The sequence below is a fragment of the Arctopsyche grandis genome, chromosome 5 (genome assembly GCF_051622035.1).
Source record: "Arctopsyche grandis isolate Sample6627 chromosome 5, ASM5162203v2, whole genome shotgun sequence".
Lineage (NCBI taxonomy): Eukaryota > Metazoa > Arthropoda > Insecta > Trichoptera > Hydropsychidae > Arctopsyche > Arctopsyche grandis.
In genome coordinates, this window is record NC_135359.1 from 13,859,020 (window position 1) to 13,877,649 (window position 18,630).

General features: G+C 33.5%; 1 protein-coding gene across 1 annotated transcript; it reads left to right on the forward strand.

Moving 5' to 3' along the window:
* Positions 1-5,926: 5,926 nt before the first annotated feature.
* Positions 5,927-18,392, forward strand: LOC143912332 (uncharacterized). Its single transcript, XM_077431617.1, has 4 exons — positions 5,927-6,046; positions 11,539-11,659; positions 15,883-16,079; positions 16,162-18,392. Exons 3-4 carry the CDS (start codon positions 15,896-15,898, stop codon positions 18,390-18,392), a joined length of 2,415 nt encoding a protein of 804 aa, XP_077287743.1. The 5' UTR covers positions 5,927-6,046; positions 11,539-11,659; positions 15,883-15,895.
* The last annotated feature ends 238 nt before the right edge of the window (positions 18,393-18,630 follow it).

The window sequence follows — 18,630 nt, forward strand, 5'->3', positions numbered from 1 at the left end:
TATGGAACGCTGTATGCTTGGCATAACGAGGAAAGACAGGAAGCGGAACACGTGGGTGAGAAATATGACAAGGGTAGTGGACATAGTGGATAGAGTGAAGAGATTGAAATGGCAATGGGCGGGTCACGTAGCTAGGAGGATGGACGAAAGGTGGACAAAAGAAGTGCTTGAATGGTACCCGAGAGAAGGCAAAAGAGTAAAAGGAAGACCGCAAGGAAGATGGGTGAACGAAATTAGGAAAATGTGCGGAATGAGATGGATGAGTGTTGCGCAAAACAGAGACGAGTGGAAGCGTGTTGGAGAGGCCTTCATCCAGCAGTGGATGGCGAATGGCTGTAAATGATGATGATGATGATATATATATATATATATATATATATATATATATAAATATATATATATATATATATATATATATATATATATATACACATATATATATATATATATATATATATATATATATATATATATATATATATATATATATATATATATATATATATATATATATATATATATGTGTGTATATATATATATATATACATAAAATGCATTGAACATGGGTCGTGTAATCCGTGTCATTAATTTGTCAAAGTTTATAAAGACTGGTTTACACCGTGATTTCTGAATTTTTAACCATAGCAGAATTTCCCTAACTCCCGAGTATTTTAGATTGTGGTTTGGCATTTAGATTGTGAGCATTACATTTTAAAAACAATGAAGAAGATGGAACTAGTTTTGGAAAAATACGTTCATGAAAACTTCTTTTGTTTATTTTATATCGTTGCAAGATATATTAGAGAGTCTACACACCTTTACTAAACTCGAAATCCTCGATGGTAGTGATCGAGATTGTTTTGATCGAGATTGATCGTTTGTTTGGATTAGCTACAATTTTTATACCTTCTTTCCATTGGATTTCTAAATAATTCTAGTTTGAAATGTTGGCGAAATTTTCAGCGTGGCGGGCTTTCAACAGAAAAGACGTCCGCACTCAAAGGGTTAACAACAGAATAACATTTGAATAAAATTGATAAGGGAAGAGTTTACTTGAATACCAAAAATAAAAATGGACCTACATATTTAAGTGCCAGAAATCCAAAATCGGTTTTATGCCAGAAATACGTTCAACGTACATATGTAAAGTGGCATAAGTCCACTTTTCCTCATTTCGCAAAACATTAAATACCTCATCGCAAAACATTAAATACCTTTAATGTTTTGCGTTTAACAATATTTTAAAATACTAGTGGCCTTTAATACGTTTATTCTCCTTTTCCAAGATTCTAGACAAATCGAATTAACAATTTGTGAATTAAATCAAACAGAAATAGTGTTTTTGGAATTTCAAATTGGACTTGCGCCACTTTCAAATATAACGGCTTATTTATGTATCTATGTTATGTGTCTAAGCCTGCGATAATATTTTAAATATGGTCCAAGTCCCCAAAATCGGTTTTTAGTTCATACAATTGTTGTACAATGCATAGACTAAAGGCGATGTATGTATGTACTTATATATCTATCTCAAAATCTTAAAAATGGCAATTAGATCATTTTTTTATTTCCGTTATTCTTTTTTTTTTTATTTAAATTTTAAAGCTCTAAATAAACTTTAACTTCATGACTTTGTTTTGATCTGCATACATATGTATGTACATACATATTACATATGTACATACATATTATATACATACATACATATTACAAAACTTAAAATTCGTTCATTTTTAGTCGGTCGATAATTGATAAGCAGGTATAAGCAGGATCATGCTTAAAAAACGTAAAGGAGGTATGTAAAAACTGACAAAATACAGTTTGCTTTTTAGCTTTAAAAAAAGTTAAATTTCGAACGAATTTCGTCGAAGGAGAAGATTCAGAAATTACCACACCCAAGACTATTAGAGGCAAAGTAATACACATCACAAGCTTATATATTTGTTAAATATTATTTTAGTCACTCAAAGAAGTATGAAACGCTGTATTCTCGGCACAACGAGGAGATATAGGAATCGGTATACGTGAGTGAAAAGTATGACAAGAGTTGTTGATATAGTGGAGAGGGTGAAGATATTGAAATTTAAATAGGTGATTCATGGAGCTGGAATAATGGAGTAAAGATGGATAAAAAAAATGCTAGAATGGTACTCCAGAGAGTTGTAAAGGGTGAAGGGAAGACCCCACGGAAGATGGTTGTATGAAATTAGAAAAACGTATGGAGTTATATGCGCAAAACAGAGACGAATGGAAGCGCGTTGGAGAGGCATTCATCCAGCAATGGATGTTGAATGGCTTTAAATAGTGATGATGATTATTGTAGTGATATTTTATAAAGTTAATGAATTCAAAAATGTTGGTATGAGGAGAAGCGAGAGGTAACGAAATCATGGATGAGAGGTGTGACTAGAGATAGAGTAGTTAATATAGTAGAACGAATGAAAAGATTGAAACGGCAATGGACAGATCTACTGGCTAGAATAATGAACGAAAGATGGACAAAAGAAATGATCAAATTGTAAAAAAAATGCAAGAAATGCCGCAGGTATGATAAATTGTATATAGTTTAAAACAGGGCAGTAGTAAAAGTACATATTTGAGTAAAAATCCAACTCATACTTAATGTAGCTTCGAATCTATTCCAGATACCTACATACGTCCTTGATTCCGACTTACATACATAGAATCAAGACCGTGGTTATTTTTAAATATTGCATCAATATTTATGTACATATACTGAGTTATATAAAAACCACATAATACAGTATTTAATTTCAGCTCAATATTTGCTATACAAATACAAATCGTGCAAAACAAATACATACATAGTCACCTGGGCATTGAACTGTAGTGCAAGTCATTCACCAGACTACATCACCAAGGATCGAGGATGATTCAAATAATTGAGATGACAATACACAAATGAAAGTTTTTATGTAGAATAAGTATGAATAATAACTTTCTCGTCGATTAAAAACAACCAAAAGAGACTGCCACTAGTGCGTCATCAACCAGGACGATCGAAATAAATTATTGCAAAAATTCATGTACGTATGTATTAATAAATTTCTCAAGTAGTGATGTCATATAGATCGAGGGATCGGTCTGTATTATTTATGAGGTGGTTATATTATATTACTCATGCTAAATTATAGCATGTATGATAGTGAACTCGGAAGTAGGGTCAGCGCTGGTCGTGAGAACAAAATCGCGAATCCGAAATAATTGCGCCATCTTTTAATAAACTTATTTATTACCCGATCCGAACAATGAATATTATTCAAAAGTCTCAATAAGATCCAGACTGAAGATAACAAACGTATAATACTACAAAAATTAGCACAGATGACGTAATTGTGAACATTTTCGCATTTCACACACTATAATTTTTTGTTATAATATTACAGATCCATCGATACTGTGTGCCAATTGCAACTACATATGTAGGTTCAACATGATCGTGGGTTGTCCAAGTCCAAGTCATTTCATACGCAAATCCGTGTCAAACATGTAATGACCAACGGTCACCAGTGCCATTGCCATTGTCTTGCCGCTCTCAGTCTAAAGGTTAACATTAACACATATCTGTATACATAGGTCAAATCTGCATACATTTACACCAATTTCTCCTCTGTTTATTTGCATCATTTTATTTCATTTGAATCTTATGTTTATATCACAGGCTTAAATTCGAATGGATAGCTAACGAGGTAATCAATTCGTGAGTTAAAAGAACAGGTGAGTAAATACAATGATACTTACTTGACGCATTCTAAATGTAAATATCGCTGCCACTGCATGAGCGCTCATCTCTCCCGTTTTCGAGTAGTATCTATATGTATTTATTAATAAAAAAAATACACACGCATCCCCATTATATCACCTAATTGCAGACGATAAAGAGCCATTGTATCCAAATAATTACAGTGCATGCGATTAACAACCCTAGTTAGTTCTTTCACACAGGGTACAAAACACGTTCAAACAACATCCACATTAACATTAACATTCACGTGTAATTTAACATGAACTCTTTGCATTATGCATTCTACTTCAATGTATTTATATTATCTCATTATATTAAAATAATGTGACACAAAAGAAAGCTATGTGACACAAATTTCATCCGTACAAACAACGCTGATTCATAAACCTGAACGGAACTTGAAAAGCTTCATCAAAACGTACCAAACACACGTTAGGTGGGCCGTTTACTTCGTTTCAAGTCATAAAACTTGAAAAGTTAATGCGATGTTTCACTTTAATTACTATCCTATTACAAAAAAAAAACAAATAAACATATATGTACATATATAATATAATGCACATGCTCGATAAGTTGAAGAGTTCTTGACAATGAAAGTGTCTGATAATACGTGATGATATGTCGATTTTGTTTTCATCAGGATATAAATAAGTGGATGTGATTTCGAGTCACATACTGTCTGGCCACACTACTTTCTAAAAACAATAGGATGTTCACTGGTCGTTGAGTGAAGTGAAAACGACCTCCACAAATGGATTTTTGGTGTATGTAGGTACCTTTATTGTGACATTTAAATTGTATACAGAATAAAAAAAAACTGAGTGCCCATATATCGCGTTTAAGTCTAAATTTTTCTCTAAATTAAGTTTGCAAATGTAAAAATGTAAAATAACAATGAAAAATGTTAATTGAGTGTGCGTGTGAGCGCAAAGTACCTTCGTACATAAATAGAGTGATTGAACTCAAGTCGGGGATAAGATTATATTAATCCTAAACTGACTATATCCAATCAAGTTTAACCTGTTTCCCGGGTTGACGAAGACAAATATCTACATAATTTGTCAAAAGAGGTCAGGGCCATCTCTCCGATCTCATCCGATCGTTCGTGGCACATTCAATGTAGATATTCATCAATGGCATGCGTCAATTTTTCGTAATTATTGCGTTAAATTAGATTATTGTACGTATAACATCATTGCAAAGACCTTCGTTTAAAGCTTTTGTAATTACTTTCTCAATTTTGGAGAAATGCTTGCGTTTATAAAAAAAATGAAGTATAAAAATTATATTTTCAGTTTTTCAGGATATAAGCAAAAATAATCTAACAGTTTTTAACTTGATTAATTCCGTTTTTTTTCCTTTGATTCTGTCTTTTAATTTCTTATACAAATCTTTTCTTCCGAAGACAAATTTTTATCGTTTACTTCATCAAAAAGTGAAGAAGATTTAAGGTGCTGAAAAGTATTTATCAATTTTTATTTCATAAATCATCACATTAACTACATCATCATTTTCTTATTGCACCATTAAATATCTCAAAATACAACTACCACTACAGAAGCTACCAGCTTCCTCCATCGTCCTTATTTTCCTTCCCATCCATCTATATTCTAAAACATCGTAAATGTTAAGCCCGTTATCTACAGCCAAGGCATTTTATAAATTGTATAATTGACTTAATCAAACATTGAAAAGTCATAATTTCTCCGAATAAATCAAATAATTTTTGTACAACACAAAATATATATGTAGAATTCGTGACCATTCTCATCTAAACTCCACATATCAACAGCTTTACGCGTCACGGATCTAATTTAAATAAACTCAACCAACGATTGACATACTAATTCCGCAATTTCCCAGTAATTCATAAAAGTTTCCGTTTACGAAAGCTCTACCGCAATCGCAGCGTCGAACGAGTGCACCAGTAAGTGCCAGCACATGGTATGAAAATGAAGCCGACATGCAAGCGGATCCGGAACAGTGTGTGACGCAGTGTTGAATAATCAAAATGTGTAGTTTCCGAAATGTTGAGAGACGAGATTTCCCGGAAGAAAGAGTGCTCGTGGACCGAGTGCGTTTGTTGCTTACCCGCTAGTCGAGCTCTCTCATTGTCAATGGTGGTTCGCCAGTAGGCGTATACTTAACCACCAAGTCGTCAGTATAACGCCGACGGCCGCACCATCAACACCATCACTTCGCCATCATACTATCATTTTGTATTTTGACCATTTATTACGAACGACAATCGTTACAAAACAATACGACGACAAAACAACGGTAATCGATATCATTTTACTACACACATACAGTATATGTATGTACGTTCGCTACATTTTACTCGGACGTTTGCGGTCGATGTTTTCAATGGGGGGGAGGGGGTGCTGATAAAAAATGTATATTTATTGAAAATGTGCGCGAAATTTTCTGCCAAGACTATACATGTACATAAAACCAGTACATTCTTCATATTGTATTAAATTCATCATATATAAGACTTTCGGCTAATCGTGTGCAATAGTGACAGTTCAAACAAATTTGCATGTTTAATTGCTTTTAAATTTAAAACGAGCATATATATGGATGTGTATAAATATATAATATTAGTACATAGTAACTACATACATATATAATGTATATATGTATTGAAAGTATCAGTTTGACATCCTGAAACGAGTAAATATTTCAAAAGTTCTTCTTCTAAAACATTATAATTTCATTGTAAAATACATAGATACATATGTTATGTTTAGAAAATCATAATTTTTTAATCAAATAATGAAGAAAATTTTGCAACACATCTTAATCAAGAATATTCTATAAATTTTAGATATAGATAAGTAAATAAAAAATTGAATGAGCTGACGATTTAAGACGATTTTAATTTTTGTGAGAACTGAATTATGTGCAAATACTATGGGTGTCACAGAAATTCCTCAGCGTGTTTAAAATAGCACACGGGTCTTTGATTAGCTATCTCTTCTATTGACAGTTCTTAAAAAAAAACATATAAGATTAATTTACGATTTTACCAAGTAGATTAACAACATTAATCTAACTAATAACTTCACGTTAAATCTAATCCATATATACATTACATATATCCAATTTATTTATAGATACACGATTTAATAATTCCCATCGAACAAACACGAACGACTAACAGTAATCACTATAGAGCCTTTTAAGAAACTGAAACTTTTAAGATACCGCAATGAAACAATCGTATGCAAAAATTTCAATCGCAAAATATAATACCATTAACGTTGGATATTTGTCAGTGGCGCGGCGTGCGTTAACCTCTACGCTGTGTTTACGTTTAATATGATGCAAAATGAGACCACGCTGGACTAATGGCAATTTTTTTTGCCTGCTCGTCGTCATCGTCTGCGGCATTTCACTGATAAACGGAGTGGTTTTAAAATTTAATAATTGGCGGTTGTATGTGTGTGTGTGTGTCCGCAGCGCACTTGTGATTTACAAGCGGCGGGTTGTGGCGATTGATGATCGGACACAATGATGTATTATACACGTGTATGATATCCACTGCCTATTAGCATATTATTCATCCAGGCGACGATTGAACGTTTCATTTTGCATACGCCGAATTCTTCGATATACCCAAATAAATTATAGTGTAATGTGTGTGTACGCGAGTGCACGTGGCCGAAGACGCTTTTTGAAATGCGTTATATTTTTTTTTTTTAGTAATTTTCACTTAATCGTATCGTATTTTATCCACGGCACCGATTTCATTGGGACGTTAATGCAGGTGTGCAAGTGTCGTAAAATACGAAAGTATCATCTCAATTTCATGAGATATTGGACGAATGTATGATAATGTGATATGTATGTAGGTAAGCACACTTTGAAATATTCATCGTATAAAAAACGACTAATTTTTCATTTTTCCGACCTCTTAATCTAATTTACATCGACAGGATTACCATATCATTGATGAATCTCAAATTTTCATTTAAAATCATGAGCGTTGATTTTCACATTCGTTTTCATTAAAAGCTCTGATATAGCGTACTTAAGCTTAATCGGAATAATGAATATTTCATTTCGCTAACACAAGATCGCGTACAATAGAATGAAGCCTTATTTGCTTGATTACATTATAATAGTATCATACTTTCATTGTGCCCAAAAGTTAACTAATGAAATTGAATAGCATTTTCGACTACGTGACGGAATTCTCAGCTTCACTTTCCATTGCAGAAAATACTTTTCTTTTTGAATGACACGCACGCGACTTTGTTATATTTTTCTGTCAATATTAATCCATAGCTTAATTTAAAACTTTAGTACATACCTATAATCTTATTGTGATTAAAATTTCAAATGACACGATTTAACGTTATGCAAATATGCACATCGAACAGATCTAAAATCTTAAAGGTAACCATAAAAGAAAATTCATTTCAAAAATATAAATTTATAGTTCCTTAATTTTCCCTTATCCAAGCTGTATTCAATACTAACATTGGAGGCCCAACCTCTTACAATATTATTAGGTACATATACATATGTATTTTCTAACCCGTATTCGTGTTACATGTCTGATCCCATTTTGTAATTTTTTTAACTACATTCTCTTAAAATATCTTATTTGTATAGATTTTATTTTATTCCACATTGATTTGAAACTATTAGTTTATATCCAAAACTATATCAGTATGTTCATATAGCTTTGAAATTTCCCTAAAATCAAATTTTTGTTTTTAGGGAATTTACAAATTTTTGTTTTTATTTTAAAGACTAGTAATATAGCAATTTATTGAGTTAAATAGCAGTTTTTATTAGAAAACATAATACATATAGATATGTACATATGTATATGTACCAACATAAGTAATTTATCCTACCGGTCGCTCTTTATATAGGTTTATAGTTTACATTTTAATAAATTATAATATGATATAAAGATTGTACTAACTAATAACTAACCTTTTATAGATCACTATAGAAAGGTGTATTAACTACACACATAAAAACAAGATCGCAAAGGTTTATGACCATTTTAACGGTGAAAGCCCAATTCAAATCAACTTCTTCGATGTAGCGACCAATCCTTTGATCAAACTTCGCCAAAAAAACATTTTATGCATTTCTAACACGTAATTGAAAACTCGTGGGCATTTAAAATAGTTTTTGCGGGTCACCGTCGAGTGATGGCTGACCGGTCCACTACAATGGACAGTGTTGTGTCTCGTCCATTGTGGCCGACGAGACAGAGATACATAACGTATTAATTTATCAACATATAATAAAATAATACGCATTCGCGAATGGGCATGAGATCATCGCGGAATGTCGATAGCGATCGAAATACAATAATTGTATGTAGAGCGGGCAGCCCTCGGGGTAACTAGAGGGAGGTGGGGCGGTGTTCTCTATCATGACATCACCACGCCTAGGAACGGTTATAATGGATTTTTTTACCATCGTACTGCTCCATAACAGTGTCCCGTCTCATCCATGACCTAACCATGCAATAACAGTTGCCTCATCATTGTTGTGATACAAAGAAACCTGCCAAATCACTACGGTTCATCGACTGAACACACCTCTATTTAGCCGCACTATTGTTAAATATTTTATCAAAAAATAATTTCGACCATTCATTATTAATAAGTACCTAAAGCTGTGATCGAAAAATTTGTTTTTATTCAATTTCTATGCAAAATTTATCTTCCAATTTTGAAATTGCTCATGACAAGTTTCCTGGATGAGAAATAATTTCAGCATCATCCAATGGGTTTTCAACAGCAAAAATACTAGATTGAATATGGAAAAATGTATTGTTTTTGACGTATAATAATTTTCAATCATCAGCTATAAACGTTACAACAACATTATGTACAGCTATTTTTTAAGATATTTCAGTTATTTTAGTAAAATATTGCGTCTGTAACAATATTATCAAAGTAAACAAAAATAGATCAATGAAATAGATATTGGTGAGTGAAACGGTATAATATGACCGCGATTCTCCAATTATATTGTGTGTACGCATCTAGACTGCGTGGCGCTCTTGTAAATTAATTACATATCATCTGTGAACCAATTTCACTTTAACACCAAAACAACCCAATATAATCGTATCGTAAACATATGTAAAATTATCTTTCATCTTCAAATTATTTCATTCGAATCGATCAAAAATGAATAAAACATTTCCTAAATAGACATTATATAGACGCGGGATGACTTTTTTAAATATAGATTTTATTATCGTATCGTAATACATACGACTTTCACTTTGACATAAAACGAGTATCTCGCATTCGCTACATATATTGACAGTTGATATGTAGCGTTTAACTTGTATCGCACCGAGACTAACTACATATGGTAACTTGATACACGCCGATGTTAATTAAATCAATTTTATGATGGTCTCCGAGAAGACACAAAGCACACTTCCACAGTGCATATAAATTTATATAGTCTATAAATAAATATACACGATTTTAACAAATGTATCACTATTTTTGTATGTAGGTAAGGTACATACATATGTACATACCTACCTATGTTTGGACACCAGATGGATTCCCCATAAGAGAGTTCAATGGGACTTTAAAAGGTCATCAAGATGGCTTTTGACACGCAATTGAGGAATACGCAGCTTGTACACATTGTGTCCGTTATTCTCGGTGTTAAGAAAGAGCCGCCGTAACAGTTTTAATGTTCATGATTTTTTAAAAGCGCGATATCATGGTTGTGACTGAAATTCATTTTTTTCAATGCCTTAATATTATAAATCATCTTTTGTGCAATGACTATTACTATCATTGACAAATACTCAATCAATTTCTTTATTACAATATAAATATACATACAATATGCATAGGCAATTTATATTAGATTACCGATGAAATTTATTTAGTACTTTCACACAAACAGCAACTACTGGAGAAAAAATGAATCTTGTCTTCTTATTGAATAATAAGACAAGAATCTAAATTTTATTTCTTTTTTGCGAATGTCTTCAGAAAATTTTATGTTTATTCTCGCTAATTGTGGTCTATAGTTTTTATATTATATGTTGTACTACATCTAATACATAATTTCAAAAGAGACTTTGTATGTATGTAAGTATCTTTGGTTGGGAACTTCGAACAAAAAATAAAGTTTCTATGACAACAATTCAATTGGTTGAATATTATATTTTTTTCGATTCAAATATATTTAATAAAAAAACAAACGAATATTTACTATTAGATTCACCATGCTTACGCTGTTTATATTACAAATACTGAGCGAAGCCGGGTAAAACAACCAGTAAAATATAAATGACATAACATGAAATGACTTTCATTTAAAGCATAAAATTTCTTATAGAATTTATCATAATTAATATAATACGCAAAATATCGCATCATCAACATAGGCACGTTTTACGTTATGTACATATATTTGAACTGTAAAAAAAATCCGATTTACAAACGACTTAGAAGGTATAGAAAAAACCATATCATCACTACAAAAAGCGCAAATATTATATGTATTGAAAATATAAATATATTATTTATTCTACAAATGAACAAAAGGCTTCTGGGTATTTGATTGATTTATTTTTAAATTTTTTTTTTTGCATGACGTCTCTTATTGAAAAAAGTAAAATGACTTGCATGTATGTATGTACATATTTATTTTGATTATTTATTTAATTAATTTTATGGCCGCAAACTAGTAACTAATTTCATATTTTCTTTTTTCAATTTTGAAATTATTAAAATGAACTTTTTCTGAATGTATAGATAGATTGAAGGACTGAGACACAATTCCAATTGATTGTTTTTGATCCAACAAACTTATCGCTTGACGCTGAAGACATCGCCCCAACCAGAGCTTTAGGGTATTTGTTACACTCAAACTATGGTAGGTAAAATTTCAAATTACACTTTTTTTTCTAATGGTGTGAGGAAAATCAATCCGGTACAATGGAAAATTCGAATAAGAATGAAAATCCGAATCTTATTACGTTTCGAAAGCTTGTAAATGGTAATCGAACTCTTTCACCGTCGACCCTTTTAACATTTTACGCTAATATATAAACAGTCGATTTCGAACAACGTCGCAAAGGTATCGAATGTTCCCCGGTGCATAAAAGAGAAAATGACGATATTGGCATGGCGGGTAGAGTTTCCGATTGACGGGCGCGATAACCCAAGAGAATGCGTTAAATTTTAATATTATTATACGCCGGTACACAATATTTATGTATTATATTTGGCGCGGATATATGTACCTATAAGTTTATGGGCGGCATTATCGATGGCCGAGTGGCGTTTTGAAACGTGGGAAAAAAATCCGGTTGGCGAATTCCTCTTATTGCACCGAAAGAGTCAGCCACCGGCCGACCAACCCAGGGAATTCTGGTGACGTTCCCGCAGACCAAAATTGGCCCATCAAAGTCATTAAGCATATATGTACGTACGTATGTATGTTCATATACATATATAGCGAGCGTTTTTTTTTTTTTTTTGGGAAAGGAATCCATTCACTACACGAACGAACTCAATTTAATGTACTATCATAATAAAACTTTATAAAATAAACCAGAAGAAAACGGAAATCTTCAAAAGCCAACTTTGTTGTTTAAAATAATTGACTTATGTACATATGTACATATACGTGTTTAGAAGACTTTGTACAAAGCCTTATTATTTCAGAAAACCAAATAATTTTGCATTCCATAACATGAGTAACTTTTCAATAAAATAATATGAAACTATCCTTTCTTAATCATTTTATATCAAACGATAGAAACATTACCACTTCTGTGAATTAATGAATTATAATATTTAACTATCACTAGCGGGATGTAGATAAGTATATGATTCTAATTAAAAAAAAAAAAAAAATTCATCAATGAAATATCACAGTCATTCACCATCCATTGCCGGATGAAAGCCTTTCCGACATGCTTCCATTCGCTCCTGCTTTGAATAACTGTAATCCATCTAATCCTACACATTTTTCTAATTTTATCTACTCATCTCCCCTGTGGCCTTCCTTGCACCGTTTTACATTCTCTCTGGTATCATTCGAACACTTATTTCGTCAATTTATCGTTAATTCTTCTAGCTACGTGACCCGCACATTACCATTTCAATTTATTTCACCCAGTGCTGTAGCAACGCATTACTCTCACCCAGTGCTGTAGCAACGGGTGGTTTCCAAGGATGCCAGATTTTTTTTAATTATTCAAGATCGGACAACACATTTAAACATGTTAACAATTGAATATGAATTAGCGAATAATATATAAACTTTCATAACATAATAACAGGCTTTGATAACGCCAAAGCACGGAAAATTCGATTTTTCCAAGTTTATACGCTAATAACACTAAGCAACAAAAAAAAATTACCGGAGCGGAAACTCATCAATCTTTGCTAAATTTGACCCACTAAATTCGAATATGACAATAATTTTGGCTTGCTTTCGTTTGAGAGATATGAGTGTTTAAAAAAATGTGCAATTTTTACAGACTTTGGCTTTTGCAGTCTTTAATTAAAAAACTAATATCGGTGTGCCAAAAGTGAGTATTGGAATCAACAGTCAAATGTTTTTTTTCTATTGATTGTATTAGATTTTTTCCGTTGAAATACTTGTAATTAGTTATAAATGTAGCTTTTTTTTACACATTTTTTCAGTAATATTATGGACTAATTTTTCTATTTTTTTTTTCATTTTACCTTGTTTATAAGGATTGTTTTTTATGTCAATATTTTTTGTTTTATCAAAATGTACTGATACGAACGGTATTGATCTATGAATTGCACATTGAGCAAGTTTTCCATCTAGTGTAGATTTTGACATTCTGAATTTGAATCCAAATTATTAAAAATATAAAAACGCACTCAAAAGAGTCTGAAAATTCTTCATATTCGACATGTCGGCGTTTACCTTTGAGAAAAATAAATTAAAATTTCGCCTCGCATGCGTTGAACTCGGCTGCACCACATGCATTATTTGGCTGCAGTTGCGGTATGCTTTGATTTTTTCCACTGACATGCATACATACATATGTATGTACATACATATGAGTGTACATACATGCGTTCACAAGCAACGAAACATTTTGGTACACTGCTGTGCTGGTTAATCGTAAAGAGGGGATCGTAAGCGAGATATAATAGTTATAAGACGAGTCAACGACAGTATTTAGCGTGTCCGAGATTTCTCATGTCCGTAACGCGAAACATACGATGCACCCCGGGGCAAAAATACAATACGCGATGCACTACCCGTGCACAATATTCATCTCGTTCGAATAATGCTAACTTTTTTTCACCGTCATTTTCACCACAACTGTCGGCAAGGTGGAGGCATGCAAGTGCTAATTCGACAATTCTTGGATTTAATTTCTTGAGAATGAAAATCGTTTAATTTTTGGAAAACGATCACAATAGCTGACACACTAAATTATAGAATAAGATCAAACAATTTTTCGTGTAATAATTCATCCGAGATAATATCGCAGCCGAATAACGGCAAGTCGCGCCTAGGTATCTACTATTGTTTGCATAAAAACTAGGCTAAACCGAACCATCAAAACTTTGACACGGCTAACCTTAACGACGAAACTGTTGTCTTGAAAACGACTTTCTGCTGTCGGAATTCATTGTTAAAAATAAAATGTTCAATAATAAAACCAGGGCCTATAAATATGCAAAACACTTAATCCACTGATAACTACACAATTTGTTATCCCGTCCTGTATAAATGCAGGTCATGAACTAAACCTGAATCATATATTTGAAATCATCGATATACTCGTATTTACTTATGCATCATATTAAAAATCAATATATGCACTATCACACTTTCTTTAGAATTTATTACATTTAATAATAACCTGTTTAAGATTAAAATTAACAATTCAGGAAACTATAATCAACAAGAGCAAAAAACAATATTTTTAAAGCACTTTCGAATAATTTAAAAATTCTAAAAATTTAAACCCGTTATCTTGAACATAATATCAAAAGTGACCGGTTTGACATCGTAAGAAAATAATTATTTAAACAACAAGAAATCATCAGAGTAATTCACAAATAAACTTCGCGTATGAAATTTACCGTATTGTTCCAAAAATATTCAACAGCACAATTTAACAACAATAAACCAAATTATTATTATATTATATGCTACAAGTAATATCCTTAAAAAGATAGATGTGACTTACGCTCCATCTTTTGTATTGCGAATTTTTCATAATTAAAAATTTAATCCTCGTTTGAAATCAACACTCTTATATCAATAACACTTCACATCAAACAATGCTAATTCGTCCTATCATTAATCTAAACCGCTCTCAAAAAAAAAAGATACAACCGGTTTGTAAAGTGTTCTCCATATTAAGATTACACATTGGAGGGGGCTAACAATATTCAAAGACGGGTCCAATTTTTATTATCATAAATTATTATAATGAACACATCATCGTCACCGTCAACTTTTATCTCGTCTTCTATTAAATATAAAGCGTAAAAAAGGTACATATTTATCATGCCGTTAGCACCTTTTGTATTGCTATTAATTATTACAATATTTAAGTTTGACACAATTGAATTAAAAAAATACATATTCGAAAAAATAAAAGCGTACATATTCGAAAACAACTATGATTGTTTTGTATTTAAATTGTAACTCAGCTTTTCAAATCCTATAATGGAATTCAAACAAACACTTGAATTATTTATTGTCTGATAAATATAATACGATATCCTTTTTATCATATAGGTAAATGGATTTCAGATGATTTTATTGACAGGAATCGTTATTTAGTTATCTCGCTGTTCAAGATATTCTCGCAAAAAAAAATCGGCCAGACTTACTAACATACATAGTACACAATAAATTATGTAGAAAAAAAATATATTAACATTTTCTATGCCAAGAAGTCGAATTTAGAATATATATTATAATTTTATCAATTATACATTAATTAATTTATATTTAACATACATATGTAGGTGATTGGGCTTAATCCTATACCTATTTAATATTCCAACTTTCTTTTCAAAACTTTTTTTTCGTGAAATACAATATAGAAATTGCAGATGCGTATTAACAATGTATTTATATTTCAGCATTTTATGTGACATGAAAGGCGGAAATGCTTCAAAAAGGAAGCCAAAACGTCTTAAAATAATGAAGAAGCCATTGATAATAACGCTTTTTGCTATAATAACTCTTGGATCGACGCAGAGTGCAAGTATATCAAATGAAAAAAATTCCGACACGTTAATAGACAATGCAAACAACAATGCCATTAAGAATCACACGTGTAATTAATTTTCTTTTAAACACTTGAATAAGGAAAACTTAACAAAGTACTTCATTTATAAAACAATTCCTTACTTTTGTAGATGAGATGCCGGTGAAGGATTCCAGAGGTCTTTTCTCTCCTCGCATGGATTACGATCAATGGAAACCTCTGGGTCGCGGAGATCCTTTACAAAACGATCCCACATACGACTACGTACCACCGGTGTTGGATCGAGTGCACTACTGGATAGAACCACCCACAAAGAAACAAGACGGTCCTGCTCAGCACGACGGAAAAAAATCCGAAATACTCGTCTTAGGAGTGTCTTCGAAAAAGCCCAGCTCCAGCGTGCCACCAGCGGACGTGCGAAAAGATCAATACGACCCATTTCTCAAGTTCATAGATGGACCAAAATTTTATCATCACCATCACAACTCATTCAATCGCCTCAACCAGGGTCAAAGACCGCCCCACTCTATGCCCCACAACTTCCATTCTCAATTTTATAAAAACAAATATGACGAGAGCAACCACAAGCCAGACGAGCAGCGGACGCCTTACACCGTCCTAGTACCACCTCCGATGCCTCCACCGCACATGGAAATGCCGATATTTAATTCGCAGAATCCATCGCCGAAACTACCTCAACCCACCACTCAGAGACCCGTTTACATGCCACCGACCGCTACCACAGCGCCTCGTCCTTCGGTGTCCGTGCAAGAGGCTAACCTCATATACCATTCTTCCAGCACCGGCGGAAACAACCAATGGCACAATAACGGTAATCAATTTGCCACTCTCGAGGCCAGCAGTCAATATGTCACCTGGAGGACTCCGACGGCCAAGCCTCCCGTGCGGAACACACTACAAGAAGCGAGCAAAGTGAATACCATAAAGTTTCCCAAAAATTCAACGGAAGGTCAGAAGTCAACGTCGGAAAACAAACCATTCGTATTTCCAAGCGACACTACTGGGCGTATCGTGTTTGAACAGCATTCTGTTTACGACTCCTCCTCTGGTCAAAGTTTACAAACACCGAGCATGCATATTCAAACAGGATCGTTCCAAGACATTTCCATACCTCAAACACCATTAGTACTCGCCACGAGTAGTCCCACTTTACACATACTACACGTAGCCGGTGCTCAGCCCGCTGTCACACATATGGCAGTCGGCAACCAACCAATGCACAAAGGCCAAGTTTCAGACGATACCATCGGCAATGCGTACGTCAACATCGGAAAACCGAATGCCCACATCCAAAAAGAAATCACAAGCAAGTCTCCAGATGTAAATATGAATTATCCCTCGACCGCGATGAAACCTTCCGTGCAGGTGCCGCTGCTACCGTACATGTATCCAAACAATCAAATCAATTCCGTGTACACTAATATGAACACGCCTGCTTTGATCAACAACGGAGTTCCTTTCAGTCGAAGACCTGGTCCCATAACGGAAGACTTCACTTTGCAGACAATGCAAACTATGCAACCGCCTTCTCCGACGATGAAAGCGTCTGAAAAACCTGAGCTGTTTACTAAAAAACCAGCTGGATTCCTTCAATCGATTCTACAAAAAGAATTTACGATAACCTCTCCACCTTCGGTCACCACTTATGCACCTACAACGGCCGCAACTGCTGCAACACCAACGGAAGCTGCAACCACCACCACAGCTATTGCGTCTCTCACTACGGACCCACTATTCAAACACTACAAACAACCAAATGAGCCCTTGAGAGGACCAATGTACCTAATAATACAAGGGCACTCGAAAGTGAAGAATTACGGCGCTTCTCACAAAGAAAACATGCACGCAGTTTCCATGCCAGAAACCAATGAAATCCCACAAACTGGAGAAAAATATTCCGTTAAACATATTCATAATCGAAAAGAAAATTTCAAAAAAGACAACAAAGAAGAAACCGTACGCAGCAGATCGAAGGGCGCTAGAACGTTGAAAGATTTATTAGATAGTGGAATAGGGAGTCTCGACGTTAAAGAAACACTGTTGGGTGCAAAATATGAAATTGGTGTTGATGATGGCACAGCATCGACGGAGAAATATTACAAAGGTATTGTCGAGTCGGAAGAGCTCGACGTTGGCGAACGAAATTCAATAAAACAATCAAACAAAAAGAATAGAGAAAAGAGACAATTAGAAGAATTCATTCCAGTTGTCGAAGATACGGTGGAAACATTTATCTATGATTATTTAAAAAGGCAAAGCGAAGGATCGGGTGTCGGTGCCATGTTAGCTTCGGCTATTACCAGTGATAGTTCAGAAGATTATAATGATGACGCAAATAACACTTCTAACGAGGATTCTTAGAAATGAGTTCTCTTGTGATAAACATTATGTCGTATGAATACGATAAATCTTAAGATTTTAGAATAATTTATAGAACATTATAACGTCTACTCGTCGATGTGGTAGGACTACATACTTTTGCTCTCGCGGGATGTGGCTTGCTACTTTGAAAACGTACGCTTTTCTTCAAGCGTTATCATTTTAAATTTTAACTCGCATCAAATTTGGGAAAATTATATTTTTATATAAAGTAACATTT

Coding starts and splice junctions, on each gene's coding strand:
- LOC143912332 (XM_077431617.1), top strand. CDS start 15,896: ATGAAAGGCGGAAATGCTTCAAAAAGGAAGCCAAAACGTCTTAAAATA. Junction 16,080..16,161: donor TGCCATTAAGAATCACACGT/GTAATTAATTTT, acceptor TTACTTTTGTAG/ATGAGATGCCGGTGAAGGAT.